Genomic DNA, 22,873 nt, shown 5'->3' with positions numbered 1-22,873 from the left:
AATCTTGGTGTTCTCTGGCAAATGCCAAACGTCCTGCACGGTGTTGGGCTGTAAGCACAACCCCCACCTGTGGACGTCGGGCCCTCATATCACCCTCATGGAGTCTGTTTCTGACCGTTTGAGCAGACACATGCACATTTGTCGCCTGCTGGAGGTCATTTTGGAGGGCTCTAGCAGTGCTCCTCCTTTTCCTCCTTGCACAAAGGCACAGGTAGCGGTCCTGCTGCTGGGTTGTTGCCCTCCTACGGCCTCCTCCACGTCTCCTGATGTACTGGCCTGTCTCCTGGTAGCGCCTCCATGCTCTGGACACCACGCTGACAGACACAGCAAACCTTCTTGCCACAGCTCGCATTGATGTGCCATCCTGGATAAGCTGCACTACCTGAGCCACTTGTGTGGGTTGTAGACTCCGTCTCATGCTACCACTAGAGTGAAAGCACTGCCAGCATTCAAAAGTGACCAAAACATCAGCCAGGAAGCATAGGAACTGAGAAGTGGTCTGTGGTCACCACCTGCAGAACCACTCCTTTATTGGGGGTGTCTTGCAATTTGCCTATAATTTCCACCTGTTGTCTATCCCATTTGCACAACAGCATGTGAAATTGATTGTCACTCAGTGTTGCTTCCTAAGTGGACAGTTTGATTTCACAGAAGTGTGATTGACTTGGAGTTACATTGTGTTGTTTAAGTGTTCCCTTTCCAATTCTGTAGCTATTTCCATCCTGTGTAATTATTTTACATTTTTATTACTTCAGATTCCAACAACCTGTGCTATCAGTAGATAGAATACCAAATGTCTGCCATTAAAATACGGCTACAGTCCAGGTTTCTTACAGCTCCTACTGCTAACACTGTGGAACGTTGTGTGCCTGATCCTCGTTCCCGGGCGGCAGCTTTACACGTGCGCACAGTGCAGAGTTGTGTTTCCGCTGTGTTGCTAGGCAACCGGTAAGCTTAGCCTGACGGCGGCCTTGAGCGGGAAAGCGGCTCTGACTGCTGCTGCTGCGCTAGCTTCCAGCCATGGCCGCGGCTCAGCCTCCGCCCGGGCCTGACGCGGCCATGACGGTGAGCGGCTCGGTGCAGAAGTACGTGGCTAAGAAGAAGAAGGTGCTGAGCCCGGAGGAAGCGGAGCTGTACGAGCTGACGCAGGCGGCCGGCATCCTCATGGACCAGGAGGTGTTCAAGTAAGCGCTAGGCCTTAGTATTACATGGGTCACGTGACCTCGGCAAGTAAGGCTCTGTTCACACCGTGCCCAGCGTCCTAATATACGGAAGAGAGATTTACCGCACCACGTGACTGTGACCTGCCTGCTGCGACACTATAGGGAATGTGTCATCAGAAAATGACGTAGTGCTTACGTCACGTTTTTTATGTTTAACATATTTTTAAAGAATTTTTTTGATATTTTAAATTTTCTATGTCTCTATCTATATTTAAATATAGATAGAGACATAAAAAATTTAAAATAACAAAAAAATTCTTTAAAAATATGTTAAACATATTTAACAATTTATAGCAAAAATCCTGCGGTTTGCACGCTGGCCACTCAGTTATTTCCGTCAGCTATTGTGAGCCAAAACGCGTAGTGAATCTGACTCGGGGACGAGGTCTGCGCCGGTTCTGTGTTTCTGACCCGCACCTGGTTTTGGCTCACAATTAGAGGGGAGCGAATCTCGCTTGGGATCCAAGATCCGAATTTGATTCGTTCCCCGAGGTACCTGCCGCTACTGAAGCCGACTTCGGATTCCTGTTTTAAAATGGTTTTTAAAGTTGTAGAATGGAAGGCCGAAGTCTGGCGACCAGTCCATATGTTTTAATGCGCAATTCGCTCACCCCTTACCCCTTCTCGCAATAACTGAAGTGTGAACCCAGCCTATCCCTAATAATCGGCATCACTTTACTGCAGTTATCTGCTTATCATTACAGGGAGGATTAGATATCATCTCTATAAATAACAGCACTACTACTCATTACTAATGAGTAGTAGTGCTGTTATTTATAGAGATGATATCTAATCCTCCCTGTAATGATAAGCAGATAACTGCAGTAAAGTGATGCCGATTATTAGGGATAGGCTGGGTTCACACTTCAGTGTGGTTGGGAAACACTGCTGTAGATAACAGTCCAAAATCGGGGTGACAGATTCCCTTTAACCCCTTAAGGACCAGCGCCGTACATGTACGGCAGGCTGATCGGGCAGTTGCAGCTGCGCCCGCCCGATCAGCGGCACGGACCCGGCATTCACTGACAGTTGGGCCCCTGCTGCATACGCCTGCATCTGTGAAAATGTTGGTGCCAGCATGTTAACCCCTTGTATGCCGCTGTCAAAGCTTCCCCATCGGGTCCCCGCGCTGCAGTGGCGAGGACCCGATGGCAGAGAACACAAACTCGATGCCTTCCATAGGCATCAGGGCTTGCCTCCTACGGAAGCCTGTGAGATCCACCCAGGATGTATTGTAATGCATTGAGAGGGGATCTGACCCCAGAAGTTAAAGTCCCAGAGTGGGACAAAAATAAAAAGTTAAAAAAAAGTAAAAATAAAGTATTTTTCATAATAAAAAGTTTCAAATAAAAAAACAAAAAACAAAATAAAACACACAAAATAGAAAAAAAAGAAAACCAGACATATTGGGTATTGCCGCGTCCGTAACCACCGGCTCTACAAATATATCACATGATCCACCCCCTCACCTGAACGCCGTAGTAAAAATAAAAACTGTGCTAAAACAATCCATTTTTTTGTCACCTTACATCACAAAAAGTGCAACACCAAGTGATCAAAAAGGGGTAAGCCCCCCCAAAAAATAGTACCAATCAAAACATCACCTCATCCCGCAAAAATGAGCAAACATTTTTTGTTTTTGTTTCAAAAATGCTTTTATTGTGTAAAACTTAAAGGGAACCTGTCACCGGGATTTTGTGTATAGAGCTGAGGACATGGGTTGCTAGATCGCCCCTAGCACATCCGTAATACCCAGTCCCCATAGCTCTGTGTGCTTTTATTGTGTAAAAAAAAAGATTTAATACATTTGCAAATTAACCTGAGATGAGTCCTGTCCCTGAGATGAGTCAGGGACAGGACTCATCTCAGGGTAATTTGCATATGTATCAAATCGTTTTTTTTTACACAATAAAAGCACACAGATCTATGAGGACTGGGTATTGCGGATGTGCTAGGGGCGATCTAGCAACCCATGTCCTCAGCTCTATACACAAAATCCTGGTGACAGGTTCCCTTTAAATAAAAAAAAGTACCTCAGGTCAGACCACCAATCAGACCCCAATGTTAATCAGACCTCAGCGAACAGCCCCAATTAGACCCCCATTGTTAATAAGACCTCAGATCAGGCCCCCAGCCATATATATCAGCAGCCCCCAGCCTCAGATCACAAAATAAATAAAAGGACTTGCCTCTTCTGCTCCTCACCGCCCGCGCTCTGTCTTCTTCCTGCTGTCGGCTGTGCTGTGAACTGGTGCGCACAGCGTGAGGTCACAGAGCGCCTCATGCTTTTCTCAGCCTTGACAGCCGAGGACCAGGAAGCGGTGAGTACAGAGCCTTCACAGCTTCCCGATCCTCCGGTACTAATGAGGCTTAGTACTGAAGCCCCGTGCGTCCAATCGGGATTTCAGTACATGCGCTGAGTCTCTATGAAGAATTTCTTATTTTGGCCACAAGATGGCAGGCAAACATAAGAAATCAGCCAAATGCAAAGAAATTGTCATTTTTTTAAATCCCTTATAGGTCAAAATGAAAAATTAAAAGACATCAATTATAAGGTAATTTATGAGCCTTGAAATGATGATAAAAAATATATTAAAAAAATACAAGTTTAAATCACCCACCTTTCCATATAATAATAAAAAAAGACCTAAATAACAATAAATATAAACATCCTGGGTATCACCGCGACCGAAAATGTACATTATACACTGCTCAAAAAAATAAAGGGAACACTTAAACAACACAATGTAACTCCAAGTCAATCACACTTCTGTAAAATCAAACTGTCCACTTAGGAAGCAACACTGAGTGACAATCAATTTCACATGCTGTTGTGCAAATGGGATAGACAACAGGTGGAAATTATAGGCAATTAGCAAGACACCCCCAATAAAGGAGTGGTTCTGCAGGTGGTGACCACAGACCACTTCTCAGTTCCTATGCTTCCTGGCTAATGTTTTGGTCACTTTTGAATGCTGGCGGTGCTTTCACTCTAGTGGTAGCATAAGACGGAGTCTACAACCCACACAAGTGGCTCAGGTAGTGCAGCTTATCCAGGATGGCACATCAATGCGAGCTGTGGCAAGAAGGTTTGCTGTGTCTGTCAGCGTAGTGTCCAGAGCATGGAGGCGCTACCAGGAGACAGGCCAGTACATCAGTAGACGTGGAGGAGGCCGTAGGAGGGCAACAACCCAGCAGCAGGACCGCTACCTCTGCCTTTGTGCAAGGAGGAACAGGAGGAGCACTGCCAGAGCCCTGCAAAATGACCTCCAGCAGGCGACAAATGTGCATGTGTCTGCTCAAACGGTCAGAAACAGACTCCATGAGGGTGATATGAGGGCCCGACTTCCACAGGTGGGGGTTGTGCTTACAGCCCAACACCGTGCAGGACGTTTGGCATTTGCCAGAGAACACCAAGATTGGCAAATTCGCCACTGGCGCCCTGTGCTCTTCACAGATGAAAGCAGGTTCACACTGAGCACATGTGACAGACGTGACAGAGTCTGGAGACGCCGTGGAGAACGTTCTGCTGCCTGCAACATCCTCCAGCATGACCGGTTTGGCATTGGGTCAGTAATGGTGTGGGGTGGCATTTCTTTGGAGGGCCGCACAGCCCTCCATGTGCTCGCCAGAGGTAGCCTGACTGCCATTAGGTACCGAGATGAGATCCTCAGACCCCTTGTGAGACCATATGCTGGTGCGGTTGGCCCTGGGTTCCTCCTAATGCAAGACAATGCTAGACCTCATGTGGCTGGAGTGTGTCAGCAGTTCCTGCAAGAGGAAGGCATTGATGCTATGGACTGGCCCGCCCGTTCCCCAGACCTGAATCCAATTGAGCACATCTGGGACATCATGTCTCGCTCTATCCACCGACGTCACGTTGCACCACAGACTGTCCAGGAGTTGGCAAATGCTTTAGTCCAGGTCTGGGAGGAGATCTCTCAGGAGACCGTCCGCCACCTCATCAGGAGCATGCACAGGCGTTGTAGGGAGGTCATACAGGCAAGTGGAGGCCACACACACTACTGAGCCTTATTTTGACTTGTTTTAAGGACATTACATCAAAGTTGGATCAGCCTGTAGTGTGTTTTTCCACTTTAATTTTGAGTGTGACTCCAAATCCAGACCTCCATGGGTTAAAAAATTTGATTTCCATTTTTTTATTTTTGTGTGATTTTGTTGTCAGCACATTCAACTATGTAAAGAACAAAGTATTTCAGATCTAGGATATTTAATTAATTCAGATCTAGGATGTGTTATTTTTGTGTTCCCTTATTTTTTTGAGCAGTGTAATAAAATATAAAAAAATCCAATACGGCGAATAGCGTAACGGAAAAAAGGATCAAAATGGCTGATTCTTGACTTGCCCAAAAAAATGAAATAAAATGTGATCCAAAAGTCACGCACACTCCAAAATGGTATCAATAAAAACTCTGAATTGTCCTGCAAAAAATGAGCCCCTAAACAGCTCGGTAGACATAAGTATAAAAAAGTTATCGGGGTCAGAATATGGTGATGTTAATGGTGACATTAGAAAGTACAACTTGTCCCGCAAAAAATAAGCCCTCATACAGCTATGTGACTGGAAATATAAAAAAGTTATGGCTCACGGAAAATAGGGAAGAAAAATGAAAATGCAAAAACGAAAAAACCTCCGGTAGCCAAAGGGTAGTAAACCATTATTTTAGCAATTCAGTATTAATCGAGTACTCTACTCTAATCAGAAAAACTTTGAACTAACATCCACCCCTCGACAATAAATAAATAAAAATGAAATAATTTTACTTAAATTTACCACTGTCATGAAGTACAATATGTGACAAGAAAACAGTCTCTGAATGGCTTGGATAAGTAAAAGCTTTTTAAAGTTATCACCACATAAAGTGACACATGTCAGATTAGCATGGCAGGGTCCTTAGGGTGAAAAATGGCAGGGTCCTTGGGGTGAAAAATGGCAGGGTCCTTGGGGTGAAAAATGGCAGGGTCCTTGGGGTGAAAAATGGCAGGGTCCTTGGGGTGAAAAATGGCAGGGTCCTTAAGGGCTTAAAGGGGTTGTCTGCTTTATTTATTTTGATAGGTCAGGAATATCAGATTGGCGGGAGTCTGGCACCCCCACCGATCAGATAGTTTAAGAGAAGGCCGCACTCCTGCGAGAGCCAGCCTCCCTTCTTTGTTTACCACTTGAATAGGAAGGAGCCGTCCCATAGAAGTGAATGAGAAGGCTTCTTGTAGTTACCCTTGCTCACTGCTGCGATGTCGACGGTGGGTGCCGGACACCCGCCAATCTGATATTGATGACCTATTCGGAGGTTAAACACCACTATCTCCACCAGGAATGCACATGCCGACCAGCAGCTGCAGATCCAAAACAGCCGCTCCAGTCCAACAGCACAAAAACAAGTGTGACGGCAGCATATCCTCCATGGTTTCCTTTATTCAAAGCGGGTCCAAAACAGGTACAAAGTACAAAAAAAAACTTTGACTAATCCAAAGTCTTTCTCAAGCAAAAAAAGCCACTATTTTTGCACTTTTACTTTTTTTGGACCCGCCTTCAATAAAGGAAACCATGGAGGATATGCTGCCGTCACATTCGTTTTTGGGCTATTCTGAGGGTAGGTCATCAATGTAAAAAAAGCGGACAACCCCTTTGAGAGCTCAGCTCAGGCAAGATGGCCGACCCCATAATCATGTTCAGAAAATAGAATAAAAAATCTACAATCACAAAATAGAAACAGATTGGAAAAAATAATGTGTGACGATCTGGTTTTACCTGGCAGAAAAACATTTTGGTGACCCTTTAAGATTGGAAATGCTTTGTTGCCAGTTGCGCCCGCACCTCATGGTGGCAAATGTGGACATTCAGCAATCCAGCAGGTTTAGATGTCTGCCGACCCTATGACTAGGTGTAGTGATGCCTCCTGCCGCGGACGAGCTCGTATTTGTTATTCTCCCTATCTTGCTATGAGCGTTAAAATGTTTCCTCTGAAACTCTTTCAAGATAACCGCGGTTGACGCCAGACTTCTGTGGTCTCGCGCATGCACCATTACCATGCATACATGTATTACAGGCTGAATCCGGATAATGAATCCAGGTTTGGATTCCTCATATAATACTGTGAGTAAGTACGACTGAAGTCTCGCGGCCATTGTGAATAAGCCTCATCGGAGATAGGGAGATATTGATAACAACAAATATGAGTGATGCAGATGAACGAATCGGGCTCGTCCACAGCAGGGTGAACCAGGTTTTTGCTCATCGCTAATTAAGTGCCATGAAGTAGCAGAGCATTGCGACCACATGGTGCGGGGCTCAGATGAATATGATGGCTGTAAGCAGCCTGGTGAGAGCCCGCAGCTCTGCCCTTTCTCTGTTTTCCTGACCTGTCTTTACCTTCACAGGATAATTGTGGATTTATTAAAGATGAATGTGGCTCCATTAGCCGTGTTCCAGATGCTGAAGTCCATGTGTGCCGGCCACAGGCTTACAGATCCGGCTTCTGCCGAGGCAACTTCCACGACTGCACTGACTGCACATGCAGATATAAGAGGTAGGAAATATGTCACTTGTCTTACCGACTTTGCAGCTGAGGGATCACTCCACTGGCTATTTCCATAGAATAATGTTATGAACAGAACTGGACCCCTTACCAGCAAAGACGACGTCCACAGCAGTAAGAACTTCAGATTCCGCTCCTTTCAGTATCCTGCACAGACACAGTACAGAAGAGACCTGCTGGCGAGCCTCTTTTCTTTACTGCATCACATCGGATACTGAAACGCAGAGCGAGACTATAGGGGCAGACAAAGCACAGGGGGTGCGGCAGTAGCAAAGGTGCCTCTTGGTGTAACAGTAACGCCCCCGTTGCTCCTAGAGGTTCATTTGCATATATTAAGCCATCATTTTTCTCAGCAATGCGGGCACATATGAATATGGGACCAACACAGATGCCTTCAGCTGCCAAGCGCACATACAACAGGTCAACCAGTTTCATAGGTACAAATCTGGTGATAGATGATCTTTAGAGGGATGGTAAAGGATTCTAAGAAAATTTATTTCCAGCAAGAAATGTTATACCTGTTAAATCCCTGCTGCTCCAATAGTCCCTGCCGGTCCTGCAGAATGCATCATTAATTTGACCACTGCAGCCATTCACTGCTGAGACCAGTGATTTGGCTGCAGTGGTCACATTAATGAAGTACAAGACTTTATTGCTGCAGGATCACTGGAGTGGTGGTGCTGTAACAGCAGCGGATTTATTGGGTAACTACGGTTTATTTTTATAATTTTAGACCATTTCCTGCTTTTAGGGAAATCTCTTAGACAACTTAATAAAGAACCAGAAATGTGACGGATTTATTGCTTGGCTGGACAAAAAAAATAATTATTCGAATTCCATTGATTGCAGAGTTCTTCTTTAGGCCTCATGCACACAACCATATGTTTTGGGTTTTTTTTTTGTCCACAAAACATGGATACCGGCTGTGTGCATCCCACATGTTCCCCTCCACAAGTCCCATAAGTATGTTACAAATGCCTATTCTTGTCCGCCAAACGGACAAGAATAGGACAAGTTCTATATATTTTTTGCATGGCTGCTCAATGGACATACGGATACGGACAGCACACAGTGTCCTGTCCGCATCTTTTGCGGCCTCGCTGAAATAAATGCGGACTGAAACTATGATCTTGTGCCTGAGGACTTAAACGGAACCTGTCGCCTCCAAAACAAACATAAAACCGACATCATTACCTTACAGTAGCCCCCAGTGTGTTCCTAATCATGTGTTTCATTCTTCCATCACTGTTTTATGAACAAGTGTTTTTTATTGCATTTTCTTCAAAATACAAGAGTACATTAACATACAGAAAAGAAATAAAACAAAGAAAAGCTGTTAAACAACAGTAAGCTGTTCCATCACTGTTTTAATCTCCGTCCACGCTATCCTTAGAGCTAGCTTGAAGTCAAGGGTGCAGCGGCCTCCGTGGTTAAAGTCAAGCTAACCCTGTCCCTTACCCCTCCTGTCTTCACTTTGAGTCACATCCTGGCGTGCGCTCCTTGTTGTTGCGCGATCCCGTTTCCCACAGCCGGCTGCTATTGTCTCACTGCGCATGCGCCGGCCATTTCCATCATGCGCCTGAAGCCAGTGATCACGCTGACTCTGAGGACCAGAATCGCCGAGCGCACGATGGAAATGGACGGCGCATGCGCAGTGAGACGATTGCAGCCAGCTGACTGCGGGAGACGGAATCGCGCAGTAACAAGGAGCGCACGGAAGGATGTCTCTCAAAGTGAAGAAAGGACGGGTAAGGGACAGGGTTAGCTTGACTTGAAGCACGGAGGCCGCTGCCCCCTTGACTTGAAGCTGGCTCTGAAGATAGCGTGGACGGAGATTAAAACAGCGATGGAGGAATGAAACGCATGATTATGAGCACACTGGGGGCTACTGTAAGGTAATGATCCTTTAAGTGGATTGTTGGGTTGAGACCGTACTCCTGCACCTTTGCCGCGCAGTGCTGAACATGGCCTGTAACATATGTAGTGCGTCCCCACTGTGGCATGTGATTGGCTGCATCAGTCACATATCTGCGTGTCGGGATGTCATGACTTCAGCAGGTAGTGGAGAATGATGGGCAACCAGACAGCCTTAGAATGGGAGCAGCGGGGGATTGATGAGGTGAGTATAGTTTTTATTTATTTCCCACATACTGAGCCATTTTAATGATTTCTTTTTCTGGACAATTCCTTTAAACCGGTTCAGCACACGAGTCCTTGATAGTTGTGCATCCAGCTCAGGATCCACGATGCGTCTGTCTAGTTCACTTCTGTAGATAGATGTTTTTATGCCTTTTTATGTTATGTTTTTTGACTCCAGCCAGTGGAGAAAGGTTTGTCTTGTGTTACTTGAAATGTCTAACGTGTCTGGGGGTGACCAGTGTTTCTTGATGTTTGTCTCTTCATATTAGAGCTTCCATTTCTCACAGTCAAGAACAGTAAAATTCCTGCTCCGCTCTCCTTTTCCTCTCCTTATCTTCGGGCACCGAGAATGAAAGGCACTAAGATTGTGGTCTACAGCCCTGTCGATGCCTGTTCGCCTCTCTCTCAAGGTCCCCCCGGTTCCTTCCAGCTTTCTTGCTGCCTGTTCGCGCCATTCGCAGGTTGCCTTTATAAGTATATTGTACTTGGATGACTCTGGGGATCATTTATGAAAACTGGTGCAGGATAAGAGAGCGCTAAGAATTAATTCACGCAGATTTCATGATCTTATCTGTACAGGGGTTTTCCTAAAAATCCCCAGTAGTCCGCACTCACACTAGGAACCATATTGACCTCCTTATCCCATTCTTGGAATTAAACGGCTGTCTTCAAGTTAATGTTAATGGTGATGAAGATGTAGGGGAACCGGCTATTCCTTATCAGATAACTTCAATTTCTAACAAGAACTTGCAGGTGTGTTCAGTGTCATGGTTCCTATTGTGATCTGACAGCTGTAGTTGGCGCTCTTGCCTTGGTATGTACCCCTCCCGTCAGACTGAGCACATGCACACATTCATGTCCATTGGCAGAGGACCGGGCTCCTACTGAAGCATTTCTCACATGACCTACAAGACGATTAGGAACTTTAGCCCAGATTTATTAAAGGGTTTCTGTCGCCAGAATTACCCCCTCTTAAACGGTCTGATATTAGAGATGTGCTAATGTCAGCAGAATCCAACTCTATTTTATTGATGCCCCCTTACTGCCCAATTCTTAATTTTGTAATATGCAAATTATCCTCAAGGAGCGGGGGGGTTGGGGGGGAGTTGCTCCTGCTCCTAGAGGCTCTGTTCTCTCACCTCATTCCACACTCTGCCGTCCTTGATTGACAGGCCAGCGTTCGTCTTCTCCTGCCGGCCCTGTGTGCTGGGTAAGTCTTGCGCCTGCGCAGTGCCCTTTAACCAGCACACAGGGCCGGCAGGAGAAGACGAACGCTGGCCCTGTCAATCAAGGACGGCAGAGCGTGGAATGAGGTGGGAGAGCAGAGCCTCTAGGAGCAGGAGCAACCCCCCCCCCCCCAGGTCAGCCAGTTTCATAGGTACAAATCTGCTGATAGATGCCCTTTAGAGGGATGGTAAAGGATTTTAAGAAAATTTCTTTCCAGCAAGAAATGTTATACCTGTTAAATCCTTGCTGCTCCAAAGCTGAGACCAGTGATTGGCTGCAGTGGTCACATTAATGAAGTACAAGACTTTATTGCTGCAGGATCACTGGAGTGGTGGTGCTGTAACAGCAGCGGATTTATAGGGTAACTACTGGTGATTTTTATAATTCTACACCATTTCCTGCTTTTAAGGAAATCTCTTAGACAACTTAATAAAGAACCAGAAATGTCACGGATTTATTGCTTGGATGGACAAAAAAAATTTTTTTTTATTAGAATTCCATTGATTGCAGAGTTCTTCTTTAGGTCTCATGCACACAACCATATCGGGATTTGTTTGTTTTTTTTTGTCCACAAAACATGGATACCGGCTGTGTGCATCCCACATGTTCCCCTCCACAAGTCCCATAAGTATGTTACAAATGCCTATTCTTGTCCGCCAAACGGACAAGAATAGGACAAGTTCTATATATTTTTTGCATGGCTGCTCAATGGACATACGGATACGGACAGCACACAGTGTCCTGTCCGCATCTTTTGCGGCCTCGCTGAAATAAATGCGGACTGAAACTATGATCTTGTGCCTGAGGACTTAAACGGAACCTGTCGCCTCCAAAACAAACATAAAACCGACATCATTACCTTACAGTAGCCCCCAGTGTGTTCCTAATCATGTGTTTCATTCTTCCATCACTGTTTTAATCTCCGTCCACGCTATCCTTAGAGCTAGCTTGAAGTCAAGGGTGCAGCGGCCCCTGTGTGCTGGGTAAGTCTTGCGCCTGCGCAGTGCCCTTTAACCAGCACACAGGGCCGGCAGGAGAAGACGAACGCTGGCCTGTCAATCAAGGACGGCAGAGCGTGGAATGAGGTGGGAGAGCAGAGCCTCTAGGAGCAGGAGCAACGCCCCCCCCCCCCCGCTCCTAGAGGCTCATTTGCATATTACAAAAGTAAGCATTGGGCAGTAAGGGGGCATCAATAAACATACAAATAGAGTTGGATTCTGCTGACATTTTAGTGTATCTAAAAAGTGGTGCAATATTGGCACAACTAGAGTTTGTCTTGGCAAGGGGCAGACTAACTATGGAAAAGGGGCATGGCCAAAGATGCACCATTTTGCACTTTTATTTAAAAAAACGCCAATCAATACTTGGTGTGCCCATCCCTGAACCACATTTATCCTCCAGCCTGAGCCCTGGTGCAGGTCTAAGCTTACACCGTCTACAGGATTAGTAAATCTGGACCTTTGTCTCACGGCTCTTGAAAGCTCCAACCCATGGCATGTGAGCTGCAGAATACAATTAACATGCGGTCTACCCAGGGCAGAAAACTACCGCCTGTAGAGCTGGGTACAGTATGTATGGAAGAGTCCTATACCACTAATGCACTGTAGTTAGATGCTATATGAGGGATACTGCAGAGTGACCCATGTTAGAAAGTATACCTGGCACTGGCAGTGCTGCCCAGCAGGTTCACATTTCAGACGCCCTTCTTTTATGTGTGGAATATCTCACCTAACGGATAGTCCTAGGCAGGGATCGACCGATTATCGGTTTGGCCGATATTATCGGCCGATATTGAGGATTTTGACCTTTATCGGCATCTATTTTGCCGATATTCCGATAACGTATTGGGAACACAGAACGCGCTGCTCTCAGCGCTCTCTGTGTTCCCTCCGCAGCACAGGGGAGAAGGAAGCCGTGTCTCCTCCCCCTGTGCTGCCGCTGCCGCCAATGAGAGGAGAGAACATAAGAGGAGGGGAGGGGCTGTGGCCGCTGCGCCACCAATGAAGATAAGCCTTTCATTCATTCATATACAGGAGGCGGGAGCTGGCTGCAGAATCACATAGCCGGCTCCCGACCTCTATGAGCAATAGCTGCGATCCGCGGTAGTTAACTCCTCAGGTGCCGCGGATCGCAGCTACCGCTCATAGAGGTCGGGAGCCGGCTATGTGATTCTGCAGCCAGCTCCCGCCTCCTGTATATGAATGATTGAGAGACTTATCTTCATTGGTGGCGCAGTGCGCCCCCCCCCAAGCCCCCCAGTATTAATCATTGGTGGCGCAGTGCGCCCCCCACACCCATCCCAATCCCGGCCAATAGTAAAAACATTGGTTGTGCAGTGCGCCCCCCCCCCCCACCCAGTATTACTCATTGGTGGCAGTGGCCACAGGATCCCCTCTCCCCTGCTCCTCCGATCGGAGCCCCAGCTGTGTAAGCCTGGGGCTCCGATCGGTTACCATGGCAGCCAGGACGCTATTGAAGCCCTGGCTGCCATGTTCAGCTCCATGCTGCTGTGTGCACAAAGCACAGAGCAGCAGGGACAGTGTGAGCTCCTATTCACCCTGATAGAGATCTATCAGGGGGAATAGGACAAGGGTTCTAGTCCCTAAGGGGGCTAAAAGTTAGTAAAAAAAAATATATATTAAGTATAAATGAAAAAGATTTCTAAAAAAAAAATACACATTAACAATAAACAAAAAAATACACATTAACAATAAACATATTAATTTTCAGCAGATTTGTGTAGAAATTTTTTTTTTTTCTCAAAAATGAAAATTCCCAGAATATCGGTATAAATTATCGGCTATCGGCCTGAAAGTTTACAAATTATCGGTATCGGCCCTAAAAAATCTATATCGGTCGATCCCTACTAGGCAGTGTCAGAGAGCTGGAGTGATGGCTTTCTGCTTGATATTCTAGATCTGAGATGCATGCTGAGACAGTTATTGAGCGAGGGGTTTTGAAATTGTATCCATTCTTCTTGGGCTACATTCACACGACACTGAAACAAGTCAGTTAAACCCTTCAGGACCGGGTGATTTCATTTAATTTTTTTACTCCCTGCCTTCCCAAAGCCATAACTTTATTTGTCCATTCACATAGCCGTATAAGGGCTTGATTTTTGCGGGACAAGTTGTGCTTTCTAATGGCACCACTTACAGGTGCATACAATTTAGTGGGAAGCGGGAAAAATATCCAAATTGGGTGGAATTACAAATACAATATTGTTTTTTTCCAGCATTTCCTATGTAGTAAAACTGACCTGTCCCCGTCATTCTCTGGGTCAGTATGATTACAATGATGCCATATATCAATAGTTTTTCTTGAGTTTTAATACTGAAAAAAAAAAAAAAATCTTTGCATCTCCATATTCTGACCTCATAACTTTTTTATTTTTGTATATGGAGCTGTGTGAGGGCTCTTTTTTTTTTTTTTTTGTGGGGTGATCTGTACTTTTTAGGGTTGGTATGACTTTTTGATCAATTTGTATTAATTTTTTTTTTTTTAGAGAGGAGAAGCGACCAATATCTTTTAAAATGCACCATCTGAGTTCCCCTATCCTCGCTAGGGGGAGCCGGTGTACGGGCGGGAGTGCGCGCCGCTGATTTTTGACTTCCCAGATGCCGTCGTTACATTGGACCACAACATCTGAGAGGTTAAGTGTGTGCGATCGACGTTATCGTTGATCATGTACATTAGTCCCTGTTTTAAACAGCAGGCAGTCAGTGGCCATGGCCCCATTGCGCTCGTGAGCAGGCGCCACTTTTAAATACCCGACCGCCGAAGTAAGTTTATGTGACGCAATCGGGGAAGGGTTAAAAACGGCCAAACAGTTTTTTAACAGACATTTTTTTCCACTAATGCCTTTCTGATAAAAAATAGTCCTCTTCAATTGTATGGGGGCTGTTGGTCCATGCATACAGACAAAATAGGACAAGTTTTATTCTTTAACAACTGTTAATCACTGGCCATCAAAACTGCCATGTGAATAACCCAGTAATCTACCATTGTTCTTAAAGGGATTGTCCGGGTTGTTATGCTCCACTCGTACGAGTTGAAAGGGTTATGTCCGGTCCCTTTAATACGTCTGTATTTTGGTTGTGTGAATGTAGCTTTAAAGGGGTTATCTGGTAATAAATATTGATGACCTATCCCCAGGATAGGTCATCAGTATCAGATCGGTGGGGGTCCAACATACGGGACCCCCGCCGATCAGCTGTTAGAGTTTGGGCACTCCGTGAGCGCCATGGCATCTTCCTAGGTCATGTAACCTCACCTTACGTCGGTCATATGGCTTAGTTGCCGCTCAGCCCCATTGCAGGGAATGGGGTTGGGGTGAAATACCAAGCACAGCCGCTATACAATGTACAGCACTGTGCTTGGGACTGATGCCGGGAGCCGGATGCGCTCCCCACATAACAGCATAGCTGATCGGAGGGGGTGCCGATCCCTGTCGATCTGATAACGATGACCTGTCCTGTGGATATATATGACTGGATAACCCCTTTAAATGGTTAAAGGGTCTGAACTTCTTTTCAAGTATAAATAAAAAGGTTTAGTCATGAATATTACTTTGTAATATATATATTTTTTGTTATTCTGCCCAGTTTCCAGTTTATAGCCAGTAAAAACATGAGTGCTTTTATCCTGGACGCCATGACACATGCACATATGGCCATGTGTAATGCTGGTATAACTTGTAAAATAGTATAGATTGATATGGACATAGCTATGCCAACCTATGGAGTAGTAAATACAGTACATGTTCATCCTGCATTTGGCACCACATGCTCTTAAGGTCCTTAAAGAGGTCTTACAGGATCTGAATAGCGAAGGCCTCTTCAGGATAGGCCATCAATATCTAATCAGACACCCCGCGCCCCTAACCAATCTACTGTTTGGGAGTAGCTCAGGCGTTGAAAGACGATGCCAGAACTACACAGCTCTGTTCACTGTATAGTGGATGGATCTGGTCACGGCTGCACTACGGTAACCTGCTCTGCCCGCTACACAGTGGATGGAGCTGATTTCCGGTGCTTGTCCTGTTCAGGAACAGCTGATTAATATTGATGGCCCATCCTCAGGATAGGTCATCAATATGTGATTGGTAGCGGTCGGACTCCCGACACCCTAACTGATCCGCTGTTAAGTGGCAGAGCGCTGAGGCCTTTCCCTTGGCCGGTGACGTCATGTGGCCTGAGCTGCTATCCAGTGGACAGCACTGTGCTTTAGAAACTGCAAGGAGGCCACGGCTGATCGGCAGGGGTGCCGGATTTCGGACCCCAGCAATTACATACTGATGACATACTCTGAGGATGGACCATCGATATTTAACAACCAGAAAACCCTTTTAAAGAAACTGCAAAAACCAAGGGATATTCTCCTGGGTGTCTTCAGCAAAATGTGAATACAATAATAGAACGCTGTAAATAGTCCTATACCCAGCACATTGAAAGCGGTCATACATCATGTAGACATGCATGAGCACCCATTGTCATCCTGTATATTGCGGTAGTAGACTGCTGGCTTATGTTTTCTTTCCCATTTGCTTTCCTGTTGGCAGTGCTTGGTTCTGGGGTCGGCGCTGCTTGCTGCGGGGCTGTGTACTCGATGAGCGGGGTTTCCTGAGGCCTTTGTGTTGCTAATGTTCCTTTACACCAAATGTTCACAGTCCTGTCTGCTCTGTAGCCGCAGGAGAAACGTAGTATGAAGAGAAATTCCACAAATTCTATCCATTTAGAACAAAAAATGTGTATTTGTAGGAATTGTTGCCATTTTAAATAATATACAGTGGACCCTCGGGTTACGAGATTAATGGTCTCCACAGTGACCGTTGTATATTGAAACCATTGTAACTTGAATCCGTAAAATGTTAATAGGTTCCAAAGGCTAAAAATTTGAAGAGAAAATGAAGATTTAAGAAAAATAAGCAGATAAGGAAGACGAATAAAGTGTTCCTTCCGAGCAATTGCTTGCTTATCAGTGGAGGAGACTACTGCATTTACATGCAGCGATCTCCTCCACAGTATGGGGAGGAGTGATCACTAAGGGCTTGTTGTGTGAAATTGCGGTCCACAATGCACGGGCATCGACCGTGGCCCAGCCACATGGGGAACACGGACCCATTCAATTGAATGGGGTCCATGACTCGTCCGTTCCTCAAAAAAAGAGCAAGTTCTATCTTTTTGCCGTGCGGAGGAACGGAACCCCAGGAAGCACTCCGTAGTGTTCTGTTCCACACCGTTCCGCATCTCTGGATTTGCGGACCCATTGAAGTGAATGGGTCCGCATCCGTGATGCGGAATGCACACGAAACGGTGGTCCGCAATACGGGCAGCACACGTTTGTGTGAATGAGCCCTAATATTATCGCTGATCCCCATACAGACTAGCTGTTTTCGGCAGCAGAAGCTGTTTACACAGCACGATCTGCTGCCAGCAAACGATAATTTTTGTGTCCGCATAAATGATCTATTACCCTATCAACGAGCATTTCCTTAGTTTATCGGGTAATTGGCGGCACATTTACACTGCCAGATAATCGCTAACGAGTGTTTCTATCAACGCTGGTAAGCGAATATCTGCGGGATTCTCGGCCCTTGTAAAAGGCCCTTAAGTCCTTACATATAACAGTCAGGAATAGCTGCTGGAAGCTGTAAATCACTTTTTATGGTGAGAACAGGAGCTTCTTCAGGGTCTTGCATATACCAGAGAAATGAGATGGAGACGCAGCTCATCCTGGCACAGATAGGGGGCAGTACAGAACATGTATCACAGAGGAGCTACTAGACAACCAATACAGGTGTTTTACCACTGAAATGGTCTGAGTCCGAGGAATCGTATGTTGAGTCTAGTTTCTGGTTATGATGATCTAGAAGTAACTATTGTAAGGTGAAATATTGTATCCCAAAGCCATTGTATCTTTAGGGATCCCTGCATTACTGGTTTCAATCATAAATGAGGGGAAATGCGCAACTGGGTATCCTTTCCTCTAAAGCCTAGTGCAGGAGATGGAGAACCTTCCTTCTTTTGCTGTGCCTGCAGGATAGCTGTAAGAATGTCCCGACCCTTAAAGCGCCAATCAGTAGATAGAGATAGTGAGGAGAGCTTAAATAGATGATCTGTCCCTATTCTCTGTAGGGAGAGGAGCCGTCACCTTTCCTGACATCGGTTTTAGTAACTGCTTGTATTCTCCATGTAATAACAATTCTGGAGCATCTATTCTTATGGCTGTATGTTGTGCCATTCCTCTATTATTCCTGCTGGAAGTTTACAAATACATTGCCAGCAGTCTGCAGTAAAGGTACTGCTGGGTGTTACCAGTAGTGGGTGTGTCTTACTCTGTCCAATCAGTGCTGCTGGTGTCAGACTGTGCAGGGACACCCATCTGTACCTTTACTGTAAGCTGCTGGCAATTCATTCATAAACTTCTAGTAGAAATAACATGGGAACTGAACGACCTATAATAGATGCTCCAGAATTATTACATAGAGAATGCAAGTGGTTAATAAAACCGAGCTGTCAGGAGAGGGGACAGCCCCTCTTTAAGTTTATGTCCACACCGGGTGTATATGGTTCAGGATTGCGATCTGCAATCCGCACGCAGCCATGTGGATAAGAGTTAAAGGGCTTGTCCAAAATTTTGACATTGATGACCTCTCCTCTGAAGCTGCAGCCCCTCCCAAGCAAGTGACATCATCAGTCTGGGACTGACCTGCTGTGCCAAGCACAGCCGCTATGCAATGGACGACGTTGTGATTGGCAAGTTGTCGAACCCCTGCCGATCTGATATTGATGACCTATCCAGAGTGTTAAACACCTGGAATACCCCTTAAAACAAATGTCATCCACGGGCTGTGTAAACTATCTACGTGGAATCTGCGCAGAAATGGACATGGCGACATCTCCAACAAATTTGCAGCATTTTACACCCCTTGTGCACGTAGGCAGCATACTATTGGGACAGGGCCACTGTACTATTAGCCTAGGTTTGAGTGCAGATAATCCCAATATTACCCATTCTCCCCCAAAGCGAAGGAAGCACGTGTATTGTATTTCTACAAGTCCAGTTCAGATGAATGGAACTGATTTTTAGTAGCGCAAATTACCTGCATCAAAATCTGCCGCATGTGACGGCTCCCTAAAAGTAATGATGAGCACGTCCTGGTGTAGTCCCTCCTCTGCACCTGAATAGGCTGTTTATTGACCCCACAACTCGGCTGTTTAACCCCAGAGATGCTGGGCAGATGCCATGATTTTACCGAAAAAATATTTATTGTTGGAAAAAATACAAAAAGGAATGAAAGAGCTGCACATAATTGGTTTTTGGCACATCTGTAACTAACAAATGAATCCTTTAGACCAGGCATGCTCAACCTGTGGCCCTCCAGCTGTTGCAAAACTACAACTCCCAGCATTCCCGAACAGCTTACAGCTATCAGCCTACAGCAGGGCATGGTGGGAGTTGTAGTTTTACAACAGCTGGAGGGCCGCAGGTTGAGCATCCCTGCTTTAGACATTTGGATATTTATGGCATGTCCACAGGATCCCAGCTCTGGTGCCCGCTCCTGTCATAAGAACTGGAACCTGTTGTGCACCGCAGTGAATGTAGACCTGGCCGTGTATGCATGCCTCTCTCCATTCACTGCGATAATAGCTCAGCGCACTTAGAGCGAGGTCACCTCTCCATTTCATTTTCCGTTCTTCTGATCCTTTAGAAGAACTGGAGAAAAAAAAAGTATCCTGTAAAAAAAAAAAAACGAATCCTGTTACATCCGTTTGAGCCATTTCCGTTAGAAATCTGTTATTTTAGACAGAAAAAAAGTACTGCAAGTATCCCACATGACAAACATCCTAAAAAACTAAAACATGGCTAGTGGTTCTTTAAAAGGGTTGTCTAACTTATTTGAAAATCTCCCTAAAGCCCCGAAATGTGCTAAAATAATAGTAAATGGTGCAGTCATCACCGTTTCCAGCGCCAACACTCTGGTTCTCCCCTCTGGTCTCTGTTTCCAGGCTGCAGAGGTGACATACCCGATACAGCACGAGACCGCTAAGGCCAGTGATTGGCTGCAGCGGTCATATGCTGTGTATGGTAACGTCACTGCTGCAGATTGGAGTGGAAAGGCTGGATTAGGTGGTGGGTATATGGTCTTCTATTATTTTATGAAATACACCTCTGCATTTATCACCACCAGACACAGATTCCAGATTGTGACGGGCTTTGTGGATTTCTCTTCTGATCCCAAGAAATTCTTTGCTTTAACGAATGCACTGGAAATACTTTATGTTCTGCGTGGAGAACTGAGAAAGTTTATTACTCTCGTTTTGTGCTTTTGAAGGAACATTAACAATTCCTAATGAGTACCTTGCACATAATATTTTATTATTAACGCCTCCTTTTTTCGTTCTACAGGAAGAAATAAATTGAACCCTCCTGCAAGCTCGAGTCAAGGCCTACCTGAGCGGACCGGTCGTGAAGGGTCAAGTCAGCGAGTGCCCCGCCAGTCTAGTGCTAGCCGTATGCAGAAGAGCAGCAGCTCAGGGAAAAGCAGTGGAGGAAGCAGCACATAGTGAATACGGCCCAGTTGTCGGGCTGATTGTTGGAAACAAACGCTGCAACAAACACTCAATCCCGATAATCGGCCCCTGTTAATGTGCTGCCAATCGTCCAGTGAACAAGCAAAACACCCATTCCTCAGGTCGTGATCTTTTGTGCAGCGCATCATTGTTTCTGGGCATCAGATTGTCCTGTGTGAACAACGATCTGCTGCCCAGAAATAATTTGTTTGAGGAAGAGCGATTGCAGTAGCCATTACTAACCCCATACAGTGGAGGTGATCACTGCATGTAAATGCAGCTCTTTACCTCCACTGAGGAGCAGAGAGGTATTAGGAAGGACCGGCCTCTTCCCGATAATTGCCTGCCAGGTCAGGCAGTGTAGATCCAGCATTAGTCACTTGTGAATAGAAGATACCTTTTCATTTACAACCTCCTGGTAAGTAGGAGTGGTCCTATAGGACGATCCTTCCCAAACCGATCTTCAAGGTATCTCATTGGGGATTTAGATATTTTTGTAATTCCACTAGATTGATGCACAGAAACAATTGCTGGCCGAAAGTCGCGATCTTCTGATGAATGGACATTTGCCTGTATATTGGGTTATCGTCAGCACCTTTTTACACCGGCCTATTATCAGGAGTGAGTGTTTGTACAAACTCATCCCCAATGATTGGCCTGATTATCACTCCGTGTAAGGGATGAGATATTGGCTGCATGATCTGAGTGAGTAACGCCAAGTGTTACTGATAGGTTCTTGTACCTCAGGTTTTCCCGGATGTCTTGTTATGTACTGTTCCTGTGCCTTCCCGTTGTGTTATAGCTTTCATTGTCCATAGTAAAGCCACCTAATAAGCTGGTCGCTGCTAGTTCAGATGTTTAAACCTCTGGAAATCAGCTGTCATTGGGAGATGAGACTGGGGTCTTACACTCCACCTATTCAGATAAATAGGCAGCCATGTAGTACTTGGTTGCAGCAAGATCACCCGTGCGGCAGCCAGACTTTGCCCTTTAAGATCTGCTTGCTTGACGTGCTTACGGCCGTATAATAACGCTCTACAAGTTCTCAGTTGGACAGAGCCGGAATACAGCACCCATGCAAGTATAAGGGCCCTTACATTACCTCCATATGCCTTGGAACTGGGGCATATGAATGACAGAAAATGAGACTGTGACATCTCTCCACCTTTTTTCTCCTGAAGCATTGCTATGTGCCTGTGACAACTTTGGCTTCATTGCAGCCGCACTTTTTACCACTGTCACCACGTGTGTGTGCCACCCACGTCACAAGGTTTTCAGACTTTCCTTCTCCTGAAATATTACCTGATGTGATGTGCCACTGACGTAAAGGCTCCATTCACACGTCTGGAATGCTGACCCATTCATTTCTATGGGGCCGCACTATGTGCTGCCCGGATCCGGAATTGCGGATCCACACTTCCGGGTCTGCAGTTCCGTTCCCGAAAAAAATAGAACATGTCCTATTCTTGTCCGCAATTGCTGACAAGATTAGGCATTTTCTATTAAGTGCCGGCAATGTGCGGTCCGCAAAATACGGAACACACATTGCCAGTGTCCGTGTTTTGTGGATCCGCAAGACTCACACGGATGTGTGAATGGACCCTTAGTGTGTGGCTTCAGGTGACCTCAGTACCATTTGTAAAGTTGGTACTTAGGTTGACTGCATCCTGGCCATTCTATAGTGTTACATTTCACTGCACCAGGTGCTGGGTAGCGGTGCTGTCATTTTACACCATATACTGTGCTTCATGCACTATACTATGTAAATCAAATTTAGTGAATATAGTCTTCTTCCCAGAAGTCACGTCAGTCACATCATTATGTCACTGGTGTTAGACTGCTAATTCGCCAACACTCCTGATACAGGTCTAATGGGGATTGCACCGAGAAATTAATAATTTCGATGTTTTTGGGGTCATTTATTAATACCGCTGGCGCATGATGTGCCTAAGTTATGTAGAGGCAGCGGCCACTATATCACTTAGGTGCATCCACCGCCGGCCTAAATCTATACCAGCTCTCTTGCTGGAGTAGATTTAGATCACTTTCTACATCTAAAACAGGCATAGAAAATGATAAATGAGACGGGCCTTTTTTTTTAGACCAAGGAAAAGTCACAGATTCGGCTGCAAATTACCTTTGCGACCAAATC

At 45.7% G+C, this 22,873-nt stretch overlaps 1 protein-coding gene across 1 annotated transcript; it reads left to right on the top strand.

Annotated features, from left to right (window-relative positions):
- Positions 1-959: 959 nt before the first annotated feature.
- Positions 960-22,020, top strand: MZT2B (mitotic spindle organizing protein 2B). Its single transcript, XM_040415994.1, has 4 exons — positions 960-1,184; positions 7,623-7,771; positions 20,558-20,805; positions 20,848-22,020. The coding sequence occupies exons 1-3, from the start codon at positions 1,021-1,023 to the stop codon at positions 20,713-20,715; spliced, it is 471 nt and encodes a 156-aa protein (XP_040271928.1). The 5' UTR covers positions 960-1,020; the 3' UTR covers positions 20,716-20,805; positions 20,848-22,020.
- The last annotated feature ends 853 nt before the right edge of the window (positions 22,021-22,873 follow it).

This window comes from Bufo bufo, chromosome 2 (genome assembly GCF_905171765.1).
Source record: "Bufo bufo chromosome 2, aBufBuf1.1, whole genome shotgun sequence".
Taxonomy (NCBI): domain Eukaryota; kingdom Metazoa; phylum Chordata; class Amphibia; order Anura; family Bufonidae; genus Bufo; species Bufo bufo.
Note: the sequence above shows the minus strand (reverse complement) of the source record. Positions and strands in the feature narration are given on the sequence as shown.